General features: G+C 37.7%; 2 protein-coding genes across 2 annotated transcripts in view; both read right to left on the reverse strand.

The window, feature by feature from the left end:
• The window catches only part of LOC145771273 (ubiquitin carboxyl-terminal hydrolase 47-like), a 247,893-nt gene that overhangs the window by 41,994 nt on the left and 184,403 nt on the right, over positions 1-21,496 (reverse strand). Inside the window, exon 23 of the mRNA XM_082583009.1 lies at positions 9,125-9,289. Coding sequence (XP_082439135.1) covers positions 9,125-9,289 — 165 coding nt within the window. The remainder of the gene's footprint in view (positions 1-9,124; positions 9,290-21,496) is intronic.
• On the reverse strand, positions 9,662-10,853 carry LOC145771274 (uncharacterized). Its single transcript, XM_082583010.1, has 2 exons — positions 10,676-10,853; positions 9,662-10,569 (listed from the first exon to the last, which is right to left on the reverse strand). Exons 1-2 carry the CDS (start codon positions 10,822-10,824, stop codon positions 10,395-10,397), a joined length of 324 nt encoding a protein of 107 aa, XP_082439136.1. The 5' UTR covers positions 10,825-10,853; the 3' UTR covers positions 9,662-10,394.

Consider the following 21,496-nt stretch of genomic DNA (forward strand, 5'->3'; position numbering starts at 1 on the left):
GTTATCCAAACATTTGTTAGATTTTTAAATCGATTTTAGCAAACTTTATCGAGTTGAAACTACGACACAACAAACAATTAAGTGAATACAGCTTAAAAAAAATGCATTTTTCAAAACTGTCACTCAGTGTTTTGCTTCAATAAGCACTGTATTGATGTATATATATATTGTGAAAATATATACATCTCATACACTCATCAATATACACTCATCTATATACACTCCTGCACTACCGTTTATACTCGTGGATAGATCGATCTCATGTATAAGTTGTTTGACCACCTTATTCCCGACACTACCATTCAATGGTTCATTCTAAGTATTGGCATTGACATACCATGATCGTTGAAGGTAAGGAAATTTCAAAGTTGAGTATAGAGTAACTTACGCTGCTGGAATAGTCACGTAACCATTCACAGCAATATTAAGTAAACCAGCTAAATTAGAGGCACTATTTTCAACGAGGTCTTCCCGTTTTGAGGTCAATTATGATTGAACAGAACACATTGTTTTGTTCACAATGTGTGAGAATTAAATCGAAAACCGATAAAAGAAAAGGTGTTTAATGGTCTTGGTCGCAGATATTGCCTGCATTAACGACGTCTCTCACCGCTATTATCACCTAGCCAACCTGACATCATTGTTTTATGCGGCCGCTAAGATTTGACATCGACTTCAACAATCATGGAATGTTACGTAATAAGAACGATTATATCCTACACGCAAAATTAAAAAAATTGATCTCTTAAAACAGCTCTTTCTGCTGTTTTGTCTCGTGAGCTTTGCATATTGCTCAACAAGTGTATAAAATTTAAAATTGACAAGAAATCATTAAATTTGAAAATTAAGTTTGAATCACTGCAAATAAACGTATTCAAAACTTTTGCTTCGCGGCCGACGCCATTATACACTCCGTAATCTACGTCGGCAATGATTTTGCCACAGTAAAAATGCCAAATGCGTTCATTATAAAAACTACCGAGCTGGAGACAACGGCTTGTCCCGTGAGTGAGTTGAACCTGTCTTTTTGAGGTGAAAATCACTTGCGAACATCTCGACCTATGCTCGAGTATATACGGTATTCGATAAAAGACTATAAAGGCTTTCGATAATAAACAGAAGAGAAAACACTTCGCCGCTGTTAACGCTTTGAAGGTAAGTAATTAGCAAAACGAGGTTAATAATACTGATAGCGGGTTTCCACTCTGCTTGATATCATGATTTTTTGCGTTTTATTTCGATAACTTCACTGTCTTGATCGTTGTTATTCACTCGCACGAAAATGAAATGAATCGACTTGTTTTCCAACTGTTCCAATTATGAGCTAACAATATCAAAATTTTTACGACTGGGCGTATGCGTTTGCGTAAGTAAAACTTATCGTCTCAAGTAGCGATTGTACAAATTCGGAGTGCGACCTCTGTGTCAATATAAACAAGACAGTAAGCTTAATCAAATACTATTTTAATTTAAGTAAAATGGCGTTATGGTTATGACGTCATAACCTTTCTCGCCCCCCAAGGTTTTTGGAAGAAGTCTCGTCTGAAAGAAGTCTCGTTATTCAACAATCAAGCCAACTGTCAGACCGAAACTCTGCCTGCAACCAAGCTAAGATAACAGGCACACCTGCTTCACATTAAAAACTATCAAAAAAGTCTTGTGGCCTTTGCACCAGACGGTCTATTTAAAAACAAATGCTGTAACAAACCTCCTACTTTCGATACCTCCAGTATTAGCCAAACACTTTTTGCTTCAACAGAGGCTTAAACCACCTCCGCAGGTGGCTTATATCTTTCGGATTTTAAGCCGAGTATAAGCCTTGCAAAAGCGTAAGTCTGCTTTCTGAATCGCAAAATCGACGCTTAACGCAGACTTTTGTCCAGACAGACTTAAGCCGCCTTAAGTCTGGTTTCTGAATTCCGCCCTTACTCTTAAACCAAATAACAATATGCGTCAATTTTTTTTTGGCTATTTTTGTATGATAAAACCCATTTTTGCCCATAAAACCTTGGAGTTTTACTAAAAATCCGTTTTTTTACAACCCTGGTGCAAAAACACCTAAAAACATTCACTTTTTTAAAATGATGGCACATAAAAAATGAACAAAATAGTTCAAACATTCTAGAACTATGCATTTTTTAGTGAATTGTTAAAAATCGCGCAATTCTTCGTCTGCAAGAGGCTATGAATCATAATGCAAATGAAGAATGCATTTTTTCTATGATGCAATCACAATGACGCAAGAAAAGAGAAAACGGTTTAGTTGAGTCTTTCTCACATCTGAATGGTTGTGTACAATTTCAATCATATTATGTGTAAGAAATTTTACGATCTCGTTAAAACTGATCATTCCTTATTCTTTATTGAAAAAAGTTAAAGGAACGGCAATAATTTCATCGCCTGAATCTAAAAAATAAATTTATTTTGTTTTATACTGTAGTTGTCACTTTTGCTGCATAGGCCTATAATTATCCAGGTGTAAGGTGAAAAATTGTTCAAATGTAAAAATCTACTTGCATTTTACTTCCTTCAAAATATATCCTCTTTTAAGGTGATGAAAGAGAAACGAGCTGTGAAGATAGCTTGTCGGCAAAGAAAGTATGTTGTTGACCTATAATGGTTCTCTTCAATCGGTGTGCACGGTGCACCCAAATATCCACGAGGTGCACCAGTACGAAAGGGTACACAAGGGTACATCACAAACTCGTTCCACTAACAAAAGGTTTTTACAATCTTTTGTTAGAAGAAATAAACCATTAATTTAGATATTCAGAAGAACGGGATTTCCAACTAGGTTACCTTAACTGCCAAGAAGAAGGTGCTTTGAAAAAACAGGTTGCCTGGTGTTTTCCAAAGGTAAGCAAAATGCTATTTTAAAGTGGTATTCGCACATGTGTCAAGTGATAAATCATAATTAATAAATCTATAATTATTTTCTGGTTATAACTTATGTATGTAAATTGAATTTGCAAACATGATTATGCTTTGATAAGTTTGATTGAGATGATCAAAAATTAATTTAAATTTATTTCGGAATATTGGTCAATAGGTAAGATTTAGGCTACCAATCTACCATTGCTGTAAGACAGCGCTTCTCAATTCGTTTTTCACCCCACACCAGATGGGATTGATGAAGTCAATCTCACACTCCCTGTTTTAAACCGGAGTGGTTCTGAGAAAAAATTTAAAACATGTACGAAAATAATGCAGAAAAACAGCACACAGGCTTTTATATGGCTAACGAATAGGAAAAAAGGCAGCTTTCAACAACGCAATCACACAAAATGCAAAAGCGAATAAATAAAGAAATACCGCAAACTAAGAACGTAGCCTAATGACAATTAATCAAGACCCTCAAGTTTTCTCAATCCTGCAATTATCTTTACGAAATGTGGAAGCTTGAAGGACAATGCGATGAGCAGATTATTTTCTTGTTGTTGTGCATTGTGCTGTATAGGCTAACACGGAGTGCTCTGAGAGATAATTACCACCTCCCTTGTTGAGCAAAAGCTCTCTATATAGCTTCTCATCCTCGGCGGATTCTCGCTACCCCACGTGCGAGCACCCACAATCGGGAAGCTAGGCTGAAAGATAACACTTCAGCCCAAAATTAACACATTAGCAACTTTTATGACAATACAAGAATATGTTTAGGAGCAATTACTTCCACTTATTGATGCTCATGCATCTTAGTTTGTTCGAAGAAAATTTTAAGAAGTGCTTCAATGCTGAACAGAATTCCACAATTAAAGCCTATTCTTGGATATTAGGCCTACAACCTTTCATTTATGATACATTTACTACAGAACGAAGTCTCCAGTCAGACTTTAGATTGATAGCATTATTTAAAGACATGTGAACGCTGACTTATGGGTTCACTTGTTAAATGGAATAATCACCGGATGCCTGCTTCCAACTCCCACTGACCTTCTGCCGGTACTATCAGGCATCGCCCCAGGTAGACTTCGCAGGGAAAACCACGTACGTAGTCTGGTCCTACAAGCTATGTCAAGGGATGACCACCTCCTCAACCAGATTGTTCTAACCTCGCACTCCCAAAAGCCCCAGCGCTTGAAATCTCGACGCCCGTTCTCCCGACATGCTGCAGCTATGTGCAAATCGAACTTCCACATTTCCGAAGTTTGGAACCGTGAATGGAGAGAAGTTGCGAGACCAACCCAATTCACGGTCCTTCCCAATACCAACACCCCACCTGGAGCAGAACTACCCCGGAAGGAATGGGTGAAGCTCAATCGCCTGCGGACTGGAGTGGGCCGTTTTAGCAGCAACATGTTCCAGTGGGGCCTCGCCGATTCACCATCTTGTGCGTGTGGCTCAGATTTTCAAACTGCACACCACATTATCTATCAATGTCCTGTATACTGACCACAAGATAGACATGTGGACCTAACAACGCTCGATGAATACACAATCCATTGGCTGCTGCGCCTGGATGTAACAACGTGATCTGTGGCGGCCTCAAACGCAAGAAGAAGAAGACTTGTTAAATGTGCCAGAATGTAAAAGCAAAACTGAAAAGGCAATTTCAGTGGTTCTCCAAAAGCCAACAACGTCTTTATGTGTACCTAGTTAGTGTGTAGTAGTTTTGTTATTGGTGTGACATCAAATCTCGAAAAAATACGCAATCCCACACATAGACGAGGGAAAGAATGCAATTGAAAGGGAAAGCATTCCTCGGTTTGAGTTCTGTTAATAAAATGCAACAACAATAAAGTAATTAAATATAATATTCCCAACTTGATTTGCGTGTTTTATATAGTGTAATAGGCTTTTTGCAAGGTGATTTTCATATCGCGATTCACCTCGGTTTACCTTTTAAATAAAAAGGGTGCATAAGTTTGCCACAGCATTTTTAAGGGTGCGTCATAACAAAAAAGGTTGAAGACTTGAAGAGCACTGGCACTGGCCTAACACAAAATACTCACAAACCTTTAGAATAGACGAAGCTGTTTTATTTTTACAACTTTTATTTCGAAGTTATTTTCTAAATTAAGGTACAGTGCTTCGCTGAAAACGTTTGTGGTTCTTTGTTTTGTTGTTTCTATGGCAATTTGAACCAGGGTTGTTTATGATTTAAATCAAGCAATAAAACTAAAACAAACCGTCAAAAAAAATCATTGAGATTTTTAAGCATATGGCGGCAAAAGGCTATCATTGAATGAGCTTCATGCAGCAATGAAGTTGCTGGGGACATTAGTACTGATATTTTATCGGAAGTTTTCAACTATCATGCTTTGTTGATCAGACGATGATTAGCAAAACATCTGTAGGCTAATTGGGCGGACCACAAATGGAATTCTGAATGGAAGTCAAGTACCACCAGACTCTATTTGTTCATCTCCAACTGTGACACAAGCCTCCCCCATCAGCTTGATCCCATCAAGATAAGCATGGATGCTCCTCAACCGTCTTCGTAAGGACGCGGGACTTTTCCGCTCAACCATGCACCAATGGGGAATGGCCTCTTCCTTCTGTGATTGTGGTGCCGAGGAATAGATTGCAGATCACATCACCAATGATTGTACCATCTTCAAGCCACCTAACGGAGTGGAAGGTCTGCGCGTCTTGAATGATGAAACCAAAGACTGGCTGCTCTTTAGTAGCCTTCATGTGAAGTCCGGGAACATCATGAAGCTAGGGTGGTAAAAGAGTAGACGCTCGGCCCCAGAGGCTTCACGACGAAGAACTCTTGAGCTAAATTGGGCTCTTTCAACCATGCATATTTCAAGAAGATGTGCTCAAAATGGTAAAACCTTTGAAATGGAAATCCCAGTCAGACAGAATCAGCATTAACATGTTAAAAATGGCTTTAAGGGTTTTGGGAGTGAAAGCGACCAGTGCAGAACTGCAGATGTTAAAAAAAAATTTTCTATTGTACTTTCGACCTGATTCATTCTGAAGTTCAAAATCGACCGGGCACTGCAAAAGCTGGCAGGCTTGTAGTTATATACAAATTTCTAAATACAAAATAAACTGCTAATTGTGTACATCTGAAGTTTTATTGTTTTGATACGGTATACTCTCAGTACTATCAAACTTTTGTTACAAAAAGTCGGACTGTATGTATCTAATAAGCAAAAAACAAATTGATGTATGCAAGGGAACACACCTATCTAAAAAAGTTGAATTTTTTTAGCGTTTTATGTCAAAAGTTTTAATGTAATACAATTTAGGTAGAAAGGTGACTTTCTTAACCATAGTCAGATAAAACCAAGCAACCACACGGCATTTAACATCATACATTAGAGTGAACATAAACTATAAACTACAAACGTTTTCGGCCATACTCAAGTTAGCCCTTCTCAAATAACGAAATAATTGATTTTACATCTACATTTAAAATAAATAACTGATCTACACAATGAATTGAAATACGAAATGCAGAAGAATGAAACTGCAAAGCAGAGGAGTAAGGCACATCACATGGCGGTTAATTACTCGAGGCAAAAAGCGCATCATACAACAAATTTAAAAAAAAAAAGTTTAGGAGATAGGAAGCGCCTGCGGCAAACAACTGCGTATTGAGGCGAGGATTGCAGGATTTTATGAGCAAAGACTCGTGGATTTTCGTATCAAATGCGGTGGAACATTTACGCTCAACTTTAAAAGACTCCAAGAATGGTTTGTTGTTTGAACATGTTTGGCAGTCAAATAATGGTCTTTAATGGTACGTTTCTGTTCAAATTAGTTAAATCTAAGTGCTCCCTCACTCTCATGGCCAAATGCCGCGTAGACACACCAATGTATGTACAGTTCGCATCATGCGAACAAGTGAACTTGTACACGACATTTGAATACAAGCAGGAGGGATTCCTAGATTAAAGCTGAAAATAATAACCAAGTTTAAATGTTTTATACACCGGAATAATATCAATGTTGAACTTCATTTTAATAAAACTTGACATATTGCTGACAAAACGTTTCGATGCTTTACCAATGAAGGGAACCGTTAAGAAAGTTTTTTAATTCATGTTCGTCCGCTTGAGAGTGCGTAGAACGTGAATCTAAAAACCCCCTGAGCACCTTATTGAAAAACTATGTGGGGTAGTTGTTCGCATTGAAATAAGAGCGTAAACAATTGCCTTCATTATTAAAACTATCAAAATTAGAGCAAATATCTTGTGCTCGCGTAAGCAGGCACTTAATTAATCTAGATTTGTAGGTAGACACTTGGGTTTGGCGAAAACCAACCAATACCAACCTGCTTCTCAATTTTAATGCTGTATGTCCTAATTTTTTTGTCTCTCTATGTCCTTTTGAAGCCATTTAATAAAAACCGGTCAATTTTCTACCTTCCTGCCCTTCACAATAAGCATTTCGTCTCTGGTGGCTAGACATTTTCGTGCAATGCTAGTTATGTTAATGTTAGTGCAATTACTTTGGAATGTAAAAACGCCCAAAAATTCCTTATATTTATGAGCAAAAGTAATTTTTTGTTTAGTTTAGCATTACTCTATATCAGGGGTCACCAAACTTTTTTCTCTGAAGGCCGGATTGCTGCGAGATTAACAGCTGCGGGCCGGATGCAAATTGCAAAAAGATATACAACTAATTAGAATCTCCATTGACTTGAACACAATAAATAACAAAGTCAGTGGTGGAATAGCAAAGTTGTGATAAAAATCGAAAGGTTGCTCTTGCTGGAAAAGTTATCCCCTGCTGTGATACACTACCGGGCATCATGCTCTTGAAAAAACATTAGGCCTACATCTTTCCAAATTTGGCATAGGCTGTCCCCATTTGTGGTGGCCTAATGGTAAACAGCAACGTCAGTCCTTTACAAAAAGTTTGGTAACTTTTTTCCTTGACAGTTGTAGTGCAGGTGTTGTTTCCGCAGCACGTGGCGGGCGGAATGAAATCAGTTCACAGGCCGGTTCCGGCCCGCGGGCCGTAGTTTGGTGACCCCTGCTCTATGTCATCATTGAAAAAATTTCAATTTTGAAGCTATTTTCGGGAAATTAGAATAAAAAACGGCTTTCTGACGGTTTTTCATCTCAAACAATTTATTTTAATAAATTTGTTGGGTAAAAATTTAATTTCTATATGCACAATTGCACAATAGACATTAGGCATGGCTAATATCTTGTAAAATGTGATTTTCATAGCTCCGGTTATTAGCGACTAATTAGCACGTTGTTAAGATAGCCAGTGACGTGCTTTCCGCGTACGAAAACAGTTCGTATTAAGATGGTTTAATGGAGTTGATAATTCTAAAACATCGCGACTTATTAAATGATCTGAATGAATCATTGTAAAAAAGAAAGGAACAGATCATTTATTGACTTTTTGGTGATTTTGAAGCAAAACACAGCTGTGACAAAAGCACTTGCATCAAAATGCATTTGATCAGTTTCCATGTTTACAAGGTGCACTTCGGACTAGTAAAAGTAACGGTCATGCAATTCTGCTGACAAAGTTACAACATAAATTTTATTGTCGATTTTAGGAGTTCAGTGGTTGAAAAGTGACACCAAAATGTTTTCAATGCCCTTTGACACTAGTGCCGAACCAATGTCCACGAATCTTCAAATAAAATATATTGCATTGCAGAATGACCTTGCTCTAAAGACCAAGTTTTTAAAAAAAAACATTACTAAAATTTTATCAAAAGTGTCTAACCAACACAAGACTTTCAAACATTGTAAAACGCGCTTGAAAGAGGATTTTTTTCCAACATGAAACATTCTAGGTCCACTTGTCTAAGTAAACTTTCACATGCACATTGATACAATAATCTTCTATTGCAGCATCAAGCAACAAGCATGAAACTAAATATTACAAATAGTATGCGGCAAAAGAAACAATCTCTGATGTCACATCTTACTGAGCAAAGAAAATCAAACTATATGAAGTTGATATAAAGCAGACATTGTTTCGTATAACATAAAGTCTAGTCCACTTTGGTCCTGATAGAAGAACAAAATATTATGACAACTATTTTTTAACACCACGTATACTATGTAATCAACATCTTGTTTGAAGTTAACTTTTCAAATCTGTTAAATAAAGTTACTGTCAACGTTTTTAATTATTATGAGCAAAGCATAAGTCAAATAAACGAACAATATCTGGATTAATATTCATACTTTTATATAATTCTTACGTTGTTGAGCAGTGTCATCGAGTGTAAGATCATTCATTTCATCAGTGGCCACTAAAGCATCCCTTTCAAAATCTATGTCAGTAATGAACGAATTTTGACCAGAATGGGAAGAATTTCCGTCTTCACATTTCAATGAACTTGTACGCGACATGTCTGACACATAGTCTGGGAAACAAAACGGGAGTAAAAAAATGAATGGCGAATACACAAAAACCTTGGAGACGATTGAGCCTAGTCTAATAATGTTATTATTAAAATAATTCACTTTAATTTCCTGATCACAGTGAAAGATAACACAGGATAAAATTGATTGTTCACTTAATGAAAAGCATATTTCGAATCATATCGAATAACTTTGCTTGTCAAGAGCAAAGGATTTGTTTTCAAACAATGAAGGTTGAAACAAGGCTACACCATCCTTTTTTTCTAGGTTCGTTTACTAGAATGTTTAAAGTGCAACTGCACGATCGAATTAACACTGACTAGAATCCACCGCCAAGACATCCGGTACCTGTTGAAAAACTCACTTCCTTATAATTGAGGTCCACAGCCGAGAAACCAACCCTTTTCCCACGCTCTCTAGCGCTTCTCTCTCATGCTACCTGGAAGTGGCAAACTCGTCAACGCCACCTAGTGATATGACGTCAGTTGGAGTCGAGCTTAGTGGAGACCAAACTGGCCGAGATAGGCTTGGTTGCAAGTGAATGCGCAAATTTATAAGGCATCCATAATGAAGACGCATCTTTCAGCCAGCATTATACAAATTTAGTTGTTCATGCCTGTGTGCCAGGAGTGGTTTGCGAAGCCCATCGCCGAAGGCTAGTTTCGTAGATTACAACAGCCAAACTTGCTTATATCGAAAACATTCTGTATTGTATTATAGAAGATAGTACAGTCGACTATCATGCGATAATGCTTTAACATTCATTGGGACTGTCTTCGGCAGTGTTGACATCTAGGTTTTTAAAAATAATCTAGATGAAGCTAAAAAAAAGACCAGAATAAACCAAATTGAAGCAGAAATAAACTAAAAAATAAACCTACAATACTGATGAAAAATCGCATTACGACACATGAAGCTAAACAAAAAAGACCAGAATAAGCCAAATTGAAGCAGAAATAAACTAAAAGAATAAACCAACATACAATACTGATGACAAATCGCATTACGACACACAAATCGAAAACAAACCAAACCAAAAAAACACACCAAATCGAAAAAAAAATAAACCAAACGGTTGCAAATAAACCAGATTTGGTTTTAAAAAGACTAAAATGGTAACATTGGTCTTTGGAACCCAGCATAATCTCCATTGTCGCTGGGGTACTTTCTGCGAATGAAAGAGACAATGCAGAATGGCAGCACGACTATGTTCGACTTGCCCAGAACTTCTCCATCCAACAGCCACTCCAGCACGTGCCCACAAGCGACCAGCCTGAATTGCCTGGGAGATATAACAGCTTTGTTTAATAATGAATGGAACAATTACGCAACCAGCTCTTGAAAGGCTAATAGGCTATTGAACAGAAAACAAGCTCAAGTAAACTCACTCATTTGACAACTTTTCATCGCGTCCTCTGGGCTTGCCATCTTTTTCCCAATTCTTCCTATCAATGCTGAAGAAGGTTTGTACGACTGCTGGATTGACCATTGCATGGAAGTCGTCCAACACAGTGATGCAAGAGGTGCTCTCCGCCATGCCGTTAAGCACCCTTACACACTGCTCGATTTCGGGAGCAAGTCTTTTAGGCGCTGACAGTTAGGCGCTGGTCTAATAGGCGCGCACACTGTGGCGTCTGGATATTTAGGTGCGGAGCACTGTGGCGCTCGGTCATTTAAGTGCTATTCCTAGTAAAGTTTGTAGATTGTATCAGCTTGGCAGCTTGCCAGAAAATTATATCATGGCTTCCGTGAGTGAAGCTGCTTAAACTGGCAATGCTTTTCACACAAAATCTTATATTGAACAGAAAAATATATTGTTGTTTTATTGATTTATATTGTTTTATTTGTTGTTAGTCCAGGTTTGCGTTGGTGAAAGCTTTATCAATAAATTAATTATTCAAGCTTCCGAACATTATTGAGTTCATTTTTAGTTAACTCTTTCGCGACCACGGACGTATACACTACACACGCCTTGGGATTTTTGTCATGATGACCATTGACCAAGGAAGTATCCCTACGTCCAAGGTTAAAAGGTAGCCTATTTCAAGCAAAAAAAAATGTAACTTAAATGATGGCAGATCCATAGTCTTTGCTTGTCCTATTTTGGCTAATTAAAAAAAAATATTTTGGCGGTGCAGTTATCAGATGAGGACTTCTTAAAGATGGGGACGCAGTGGATTTTTTTTTTCTTTCACTCATTGGAATTGGCAGGACTTCAAAACTGACTAGACAACCCCTTACTTTGGAATTTCTCGATCAAAAAGACTGTAGACTAAATTACATAAACTTTTTGCTTAAAATTATAATATAACGTTTTGTGTGAAAAAGCATTGCCGGTTTAAGCAGCTTCACTCACTGAAGCCATGACCAACAACGCACAGTCGCACAAGCATTAACAAAACAATATATTTTCCTGTTCAATATAATATTTTGTGTGAAAAGCATTGCCCTACGCCCCTCCCTGCCAAGCTGATACAATCTACAGACTTCACTAGGAATAGCACTTAAATGACCGGACGCCACAGTGTTCCGCACCTAAATATCCAGACGCCACAGTGTGCGCGCCTATTAGACCAGCGCCTAACTGTCAGCGCCTAAAAGACGTGGACCCTCGATTTCGTGGTTCGAATGTGACATAACATTGGTTAAGACGTACCGTACCTTACCTCGCATGGGCCTATAACAGCTTTGGTCTGGCCCTTAACCAACAATTTCAATGGATAAGTCAACAGACCTGGCTTATTTTTTTCAAAATCGAGATTGCAATGAGCCTATACTACCTGCCTTCACATAAAAAGCACGTGCAACAAGATCAAAGCAGCGAAAAAAAACCTCCTTCCTCTAGACAGTGGTCGGCAACCTGCGGCTCCGGAGCTGCATGCGGCTCTTTAGCTCCTCTAAAGCGGCTCCCTCCAGATTTGACACGATTTGGAATAGCCTATGCGTTCAACTGCAATAATAAAAAAAAAAAAAAAACGTCATCAAGACGTTGTTTACTAGTTGTGCAAGATGATGCAGCAATGAGCCAACTCTGATCGAGTGATACTCTGTCAGAAAATAATAGACTTTTTTTACAAGTTTGTTATTCAAGTTTTGACTTTATTAGGTCAGTTTACAGCTTTTGGCGTGAACACTGAACAGCATACCCTTTTTTATCAGTAGCCATGCACAAACAAAAAAAAAAGAGAAAAGTTTTAGGCGAAAACAGAGATGTTACTCAGCATAGACAATTGGACATAAACATGAACTTTGTATTCAATGCAAATGATGTTGGCATATCTGCATGCTTAATAGCCTATGTGGGAAAAAATCCCAAAGTAAGTGACTTCAAAAGGCACTGTCAGAACAGCCATAGAGCATTAATTTTGCTGCACATTATCCCATTTTGGAGATTAGTTAAAGTAGCCAGTATTGCAACTTATGCAAAGATCGGAGCAGAGTAAGGAAGCTTTCAATAAATGGATAACAGCCCCATGCCCCACACCAATGCTGCTAGTTTTGTGGCAGCTCAATAAATAGTTAAGTGAGGAAAGCTGTACACACATAGAGATGACGGCATAAAAAAGAATTGTTCGGTAGCAAAGAAACTGTGGTCTGATCTACTTGAAACACATATATTACGTTTTGTGGCTCTCAGCTGGTCATCTGCCAAAATATGTAACAGAATCGCTCTTTTGTTAGAAAAGGTTGCCGACCACTGCTCTAGAACAAACACAACTAAAGGACTTGCAAAAGCGATTGTCGCTTCAGTCTGACTCCAACTGACGTCATAATCCGCATGTTGCGCAATGCAATCCGCCATTGCAGAAACGTGGCCAAAAATACAAGCGCGTGGAAAACCATAGTTTTGATAATTTTTATTGAGATAAATACAGCCTTAAAAAGTAAGGGCAAGGTTGGTATTTATAGATTGAAACATGCTCTTTCAGAAAAAGTGCGGTCAAAGTCATCGTGCAGTTGCACTTTACAGCATGGAGACCACTAGCAATCAGCATCATCAACGAGTAAATGAATGGGACTTCCAAGTTTGAACATACGTTGACCTACTTACGTTTGATGACAGTCGGAATTGTTACAGGTTGTAATTGTATGTCTAATTCAGGGATTCCTGACGTTTTCTTATTAAGTACCTCCGAGTTATTAAACAAACAACCTGAACCCCCAGTAAACTGACATCAAATAGAAATTGTGACTAAACGAAGTCTATAACTATTAGAACTGCTTGCTCATACGATTTGACACAAACACTTGTTTGGGTTTCTTCAATTACTAAAGAACACCAACAGAAGAGTTTAGCGTGTGTAAATGAGAACATTTTATTTCTTATGCTGCATACACAATATACGAACAACTATAAGCCTTGTTACTCACACAACAGCAGTTTACGAGCATCAATTTTTAAAAATTAAAAACCGATTGCGCCGTACTGTTACGGAATGGCCCGTTTCGGCAAATCCAGTTCGGGAGAATTTGTAGGGTTTATTTAGGTACGGTAAGCGGTTTTTGTGTTTACCTTTCCATACCCATGCAAAAGGTTAGGCAATTAACTTAACCTACTGTATAACACTGGTCAACAAGAAATTTATACGAGACAAACTAATAATCATTTCCAAGGAGTTCTGGGGCCCAAGTAAGCAATTCAATACTAATATGCAGCCAGTGCTATGCTTGGTCAAAATTAGCATTGTTTTTGGAAGCTTAAACTGTATAAGGTAGCTTTCATGTTGCGGTGTTTTTGTTATTAGCGTAGCTGGCAAGAGCGACTGCAACAAGTATGAGTACTAGACTAAGAAGCTCAAGACGAGGTTGCAGTACCTGGGCACTGCGTTAAATATGTACCTAAAACGAGGTAGTAGGTACGCATTTACCTTCTGATTCTGTAAAGCTGTCCACTAGCCACAAGCTTGCCTGTTCTAATAAAGTTTACGTTTTAAGGAAGCGATTGCCAGATTCGCCACTGAAATGTTGACTGTAGTAATGATTTATGCGTAACAAGTATGCATAGGCAATTTGGAATTGGATCTTTGCATGCATGTCTTAAAACTTAAACCATTGTGGCTTTACCACATTTTTCTTTTGTCGTTTAGGTCACTGTGTTTTATTTCTAAAATATCGTTTCTTCTGCATTCTGACAAAAAACAATACATATATACATTGTGCAACAGCAAAAAATGTATGTTTTAATGAGGAGGCTATAATAATCTGCTGTCTCAACAAAACATTGACTTTACTTTGCATTTGCTTCATTTCCTATGGCGGAAATACATCGAACCGGATTCGATGTAGGCAGTGATGGGCATTATCGAAGATAATTTACCGGCGATAATAATTGGCGATAAATCTTTATCGACTATCGCTCAGTTATTTTTTCAGTTATTGTTTATCGTTACCGCCAAAGGCAATATTTGATTATCGCCAATAAATTTTATTTCGGATCAACACACAAGTGGAAAGAACATGAAAAGTAGGCTAATATTTTTACTAGCCACCTAGTTAATGAAACTAAAATTGAAACCAGTTCTTCTACAGTGCCTGAAGTGTGTGTGCACAGGTCGTTGTCAGGGGAGGGGGCAAGCCCTTGCAGTGACGGCCCTGACAACACAATAATTTTTAGAGTTGCAAATTGCAATGCAATGAAATGCATGCAACAAATCTCTTGTTGTTTTGCTGCAATTAGCAATCGCGAGGGAATTTTACAATTAAAATGTAAGCGCATAGGCGACTTTGCTGTAAACAGCCCTTTAAGCAGAAAGCAAAATACAAAGTTTGGAATTTTTTATGGTAGCCTATTTTCATTTGATCTAATTATTTTGCCTACTGCACCATCTGCACGTAAGCGGCAATGTAACTCAATTGATAAAAGCATCCAACAGGTATCTGAAGGTATAATTATAAGCACGGCGACTACCTCAGTGGTTTGATTTTGGATCAAGAGGTTGAAGGTTCGATACCCATTGCCGCTGTTGCGATTCTATTCATGCATAACTTACAAAAAGTTTTGTATTTTTCGTCATGTTGATGAAACCAGTTCGTGCTGCATGGGATGGGGCAGCGCTTATCAAGGAAAAAAATTATCGTTATCGGACATTATCGGACATATCATTACTAAAACTGCTTCCCAGCGGCCAAATTCTTGCGCCCGGCAGCATTCTTTGTTAAAAAATTGTATTTATAAAAATCGTTAATTGATATCGCGTTAGAAAACAACGCAAACAAGGACCTGAAACATATTTGCAGTTGTATTAAATGCATGCTGCTTCTCACGTAAGTGTAAAGATTTTATTTATTGAGTTTTTATAGGTCGACAGCGACGCTCATACTTTGCCTTGAGGGTAAAAATATTGCGAATGCGAGTGAAGAGAAAAATATTTCTAATATCAACGGAATGAAGAAATGTTGGATTGTGGAAGCCGGCCTAACATGGCCTACCGGCATGGTAGTTTTGAAGGCCATTTAACGTTTGATAACTGTTTATTTTTTTCTTGCCGAGATTTTAGTTGAGACCTTTTCACTGACACTTCACTTACTTACTGTTGACCACTGCTTTTTCTTGGCTGAGAGTTTATTTAATTAACCTCTATCGTATAGGGGGGATCATGTTGAGAGCCTTCACGTGGCGATCCCCGTTAATCCTTTACAGGAGACTAATCTCAACACTACACTCCAGTTACTGCCAGAGAGAGCATATTTAGGGTGGTAAAAGGATATACCTCTATCGTTAATGATGAAACGCCGTTTGATAACTGTTTTTTTTTCTATAGACTTTATCGTTGACACTTTACTTGGTTAACCTCTATTATAAGCTAGTTCCTTTAAATAAACAGATGCCACGGTGAAATTTCAGAATTCTCCGAAAAAGGCTTTCTCCAAACTGGCATTTCTCCGAATCGGCTTCTCCGAAATGGATTCTCCGAATAGTAGCAGATTGGTACTGTTAGTGTTATACCACAGTCAGTGTGAATATGATGACGTTATCAGACTGACGATGCTATAACAGTGTGGCCAAGTCCATCTCTGATTATTAAAAATGAAGCTGGTAAACCGCTGTTGTGTGAGTAATAAGGCTATACTAATGGGTGTGTGAGATAGTCAACTGCTTCAAGACAGTTTACTGTACTAGGTTCGCAGTAACGGAAAGGTTTTATTAGACAATGTACGAACTAGTGTGGGTACCAATGTGAAGGAAGGTCGGATGGGTAATATTCGCTTTCAAACGCAATACACAAAAAAGTCTGTGCCATAGCGTCTGTATCTACATGAGTGGTTGCCAACGTTTTGTACACCTTTTGATGGTGAAGGAAAAAAGCGCAAAGGCAAAAGAAAAAATGGTACCAATGACATTTCCTTGCTGAACTTGGAATCAACGAGATTGCCTCTTGGTCAAGAAGCTTCGCCTTGGCGGAGTTATTAATGGTCTGCACTTGATCAGCTTAGATAGATGAGAGCTTGTTTTGGGTTTCTGCTGTCATCTTCAACGTGTTGACGGCCTTAGTGGCACAAGATTGGAGCATCATCAAGACAGTGGTTGTGTAGGTTGGCAGTCTTGTCCCTCATTTTCAGGTCTGCAGTCATAGTTCCCTAGCACTATGTTATCCGGCAAACACATCTCCACCCGATGGTTGAATTACTGGTGACCTGCTTGATGTACAATTTGTACATGTGCTTTTGGCAACACGTCTTTGTTCCTCATGGCTCCTACCTTGTTGCTCTGTATGACTTCCATGGTGAATGTTGGCTGGGATTTGTTACCCCGGCCTTATACATAGGGTGTTTCAAAAACTTTGACATCATTGTACAATGTACAGTCTTGTAACTTTGCCAATTATCGTTTATACGATCTCAAATTTTAACGGTATGTACAATTGTACAGATACCACATAAAATTTTATCATTAAATTTTCAGACGTTTTTCTTTTTAGATACAGAAATGCCCTACAATAGTTTAGAAAAAGGATTTTGTGTACTGAAATATGCTCGAACACAGTCGAATAAGACTGTGCAGCGTGCATTTGTGCAATGATTTGTAAGAAAAGGACCAAATGGAAAGCAGGTTTGGACATGGCATAAAAAGTTCGAACAAGAAGGTTGTTTGTGCAGAGTAAAAGGATCTTGGCCTTTTCTTCCAAATCGTTGAGCAAATGCACGCTACAGTCTTATTCAACTGTATTATAGCATTAGGGCGTGTCAATTATACCAATAAATTTTTTATTGTATTTTTTTTTAGATGCTGGGGTCTAAAAACTTGTGTATGCTTGTAGTAAAATAGAATATGCAATTTTTTCAATAAATTTTAGTTGTTTAGCTTGGTAAATTAACAAAAAATTAAAATATTCTAAAAAAAACATTTTTTTTTTCAATTAATTTTAAGTTGATTCTTTCCCAGTATAAAATATTCTTCGTCACTTTATTCCGTATTATATTTTTTGACATAAGCAGCAATTATTTGTTCAATTTTTGTTCTTTCAAGTAAGAAAAACAAGTTTGTTTAGAAGAAATCTTGAAAATTTAGTGAAAAAATGCCTAAACCACCTATATTTGCCAAAAATTGTGTATATATTTTTCAAACTTTGCAAAATTGTCTGAAATGCTGTTCACAAATACAAAAATAGTTTTAAAAAGTTGCAGGCATTGTAATTTGAGCTAAATCCTGTTTCGATTCATTTTTACTCATAATTTGTCGACTCGCTTGTTGAACTCTAACAAAGCTATCTCTCTTTTCGTGGGTGTAAACTCGGCTTGCAGCTTCTGTCACCATCTTTACACATCTTTCTACAGCTTGGCCGTGGCAGGGCCATTCAGGGACTTTCATTGGCGTATCAACAAACTTTTTGATTTCTTCCAATGGTAGCATAACAGTTAAAGGAGGCTCATAGACTTCTGTTGACCAATCGATCAATTCAATCAAAGAAGTTGCATTAATGTTAATTGTGGGAGTCTTTCTAGGACGAACAGAGTCATCACCTAAACTGGATACTCTGTCACCGCCTCTTATTGCTGTTATTTTTTCCAGACCTTTTTTCCTCTCTTCCATATCTTCTGAGCACAACATAGTTTGAATTATCATCTCGCTAAATGCATACCACGCTGATCGTTTGATTGTCGGCAAAACTGCTTGTATGACAGATTTGTTTTGCTGTTGAAGTAGACGAAGCTGAAACAAAATATGCCGTGGTCCTTCAATCCAATTGTGCTTGACTTTAATTTGAAACCAACAAGGGTAATAGACACCAACAATATATTCAACAATCAATTTCAAGTTTTTGAGATTTTGTCCTTTTAGATTGTGCTTCGAAACCCATATTCGACAAAATCTGTTTGCTGTGGTCAACCATCTAGCATGATTGACAGGGCCAATGTGTAAGAGAGCCAAATCCGAGGGAAGATTTCCAGTTTTGATTGCCTGTGTCATCCTGTAACCATATGCTTGGTCAGTCGAAAGATTATCTACAACACTATCTTCAAGTTGAATAAGTGCTTCTCCAATAGATATCTTGGAAAAGGATTGATGTATTTCTAAGTCAGTTGCGTTCTCCAGCATTTTCCCAAGGTTTCCAGCCCATTTGTTGTTAGATAAAGTTTTTCCATCCAAGCAGGTTATTAAATGCCGGAGTGGCAATTCGTTTGTGTGAAGTGCACAAACTAACCAGTTTAGTTTTCGACCAAGCTTAACTTCAACCCAGTGCATTGAACCCCCCTCCCAACCAGTATTGACATTTGTAGAGTCACCACCAACTGCTTGCAGGGTTTTGTCACTTCCAGTCTCCTTCAAAAAATTAACCAGATGATCAGCAATAACTTCGGCATGTTTTTTCGTAGAACTTTTTCTGGGGTAAAATGGCAGACATAGTTTCCACCAGGCTCACTCCATGCCGTATAATGCTCTTCTTTGATCATACTGGGAAATTGTCGATTCGAGTTGTCGGCATGCAACATAATCTTTGTTATATCTTGTCTACCATCATAAAAAATGCATTCAATTGAGCGAACTGCCGATGCGTCATGAGGTGTCCGGCTCATGAAATCGGATAGTCTTTCTTGAGCCCTTTTGACTTTATTATGATCCACAACAAAAGTGTGATCATTCTCAGTAATTAAACCAGCATCAATGCTGCTGTAGTAATAGCAGCTGTTGCGCGCAAGCCAACTCCGTACCGAATACTTTGCATAGCAACGTGAGGAATTTCTAGTCGATTATACTGTAATCGTTGTGGTTGTTGAGCAGCAGATGAAGACATTCTTGGTGCCTGCATTTCAATATCGTAGCTTGGATCGTTTTCAACGCATGCATCACTTTGAAAGTCTTCTGTGCTACTTTCATCACTGGAGATTGTGGTTTCAACCTTCATTTCTTGCTGTTTGCTAAACTTAAATAGATTATTTTTATCCTCTTCTTGTCGTTTTAGTTTTTTTATTAGTCTGCTATGCTCCGGATAATCTGGTAAGCCAATTTGATATAGTCCCAAAGATCCATTCTTTTCTCTTTGACTTTTGATAAATGCAAGTTCTTTGACAGGGATTTTCACATCTTTGTTACACTTGCAGTGTATGTGAATTTTTTTTTCGCAAATACCATTGACAGTGCACCCATAATCAGAGCATAACACAATTCGGCATTTGCAAGTAAGAATGTCAAACAGCTTGTCCAATTTGTTAATGAATGCTTCTTTCTGATGTAGTTTTCCTCTCCCTAAAGATATTTTTTTGGCTTGCTCCCAATTTTCTTGAATCTTCCGTGTAATGTTTACCCTAGAGTTTACTACTGGGGATATGAAACAACAGTTAGCAAGCTTCCATTTGTCAATCACTTTTGAGTAGATATCTTTAGCAAGGCTTGTTGATGGATAGTTTCTAACATCTTCACTACACTCTTCTCTCAACAGAATGCCACATCTCAACACATCACGTAGAGTAGGCAATTCAGATGGCAGCAGCTCTCTTCCAGTTCCAATCAGATTGTTCATGTGTGTAAATGTACTACTCCTGGTTTTTCGCTTTAAATCCATCTCAATCACCGTTTGAAATTACAGTAAATCAAATCACACAAAAGATTTTGATATCATAATTAGCTCTATAATATTGTTAATCTGTAACATGATAAAATATAGTTTGGCATGTAGTTAACTGCTCTAGGCTGCTGCTGAGCTGAGTCGGAGTCTGCCTCACTTTCTGACCTAGTCTTGTTCTGCAACGATCCCTGGTCCATATCTCAAAGCTAAAACCTCAATTGCTAAGGTACCAGGGATCAGTTAACAGTAGATGTTAATCAGAAAATATATTTCGCACTTGCTAGTGCATCTTCAGATCAGAACTGAAGATGCACTAGCAAGTGCGAAATATATTTTCTGATTAACATCTACTGTTAACTGATAGTTTGGCATGCGTTAAAATAAAAATTGTCATACAGCAATAGTATTTACTGTTCCAAAAGTTAGTTAATCAACAACTACCGGTACTAAGTTTAATTGATTCTAAGTTTAGTTTACTTACAGTAATTGAATTAAATCGAATTAACCTACTTTAATTGCAGTCATCGCAGGCAAATGTTGCTGGTTAATGAGAGTTTTTTTGCTAGCATTTCTGCACTTTATGATATCATAGTACTTCATTTGATATCTCACACCTCCTTAGCAAGCTTCAAAAGGAAGCAAACTATGACATCACAGAACCTACAAGTTGTAAATGAAAATTTCTGGAGGTCGGTAAAATTTGAAAAATTGTCAAATATTTGAATTTTTAGGGAACGATTTACCAAGCAAGACGTCATTTATTTTTGAAAAAAAAAATATCTAGCAAAGTTTCTAGTCCAACTACAAGTTTTTAACACCCGTCATTTTGAATTAAAAATTTTTGAGTAAATTGACACGCCCTATTATAGCATAGTCCATTACACAAAATGCTTTTTCTACACTATTGTATGGCATTTCTACATTTAAAAAGAAAAATGCCTGATAATTAAAAGATAAAATTTTCTGTTGTATCTGTACATACTGTTAAAATTGGAGATCGTATAAACGAAACAATAACTTAAACTGGATATCAAACCTCAATCGTCTTAGGCTACTGTGTGATGTGCAGTCTAACCATAGAAAGAGCTCAACACCTGCTCTCCTGGGCCACATTGAAACGGGCTTTTGCCTGAGGATGGGTTTCTTTTATGTCCGGTTTTCTTTCTCCATCCTATTATTATTATGACTGCTCAAGTGCTCATC

Source organism: Aplidium turbinatum, chromosome 5 (assembly GCF_918807975.1).
Source record: "Aplidium turbinatum chromosome 5, kaAplTurb1.1, whole genome shotgun sequence".
Taxonomy (NCBI): domain Eukaryota; kingdom Metazoa; phylum Chordata; class Ascidiacea; order Aplousobranchia; family Polyclinidae; genus Aplidium; species Aplidium turbinatum.

What these genes read in the sequence shown, in the direction of transcription:
- LOC145771274 (XM_082583010.1), bottom strand. Translation starts at nt 10,824, where the DNA reads ATGGCGGAGAGCACCTCTTGCATCACTGTGTTGGACGACTTCCATGCA. An exon ending in GATGAAAAGTTGTCAAATGA is followed by an intron (nt 10,570 to 10,675) that starts GTGAGTTTACTT and finishes TATATCTCCCAG; the next exon opens with GCAATTCAGGCTGGTCGCTT.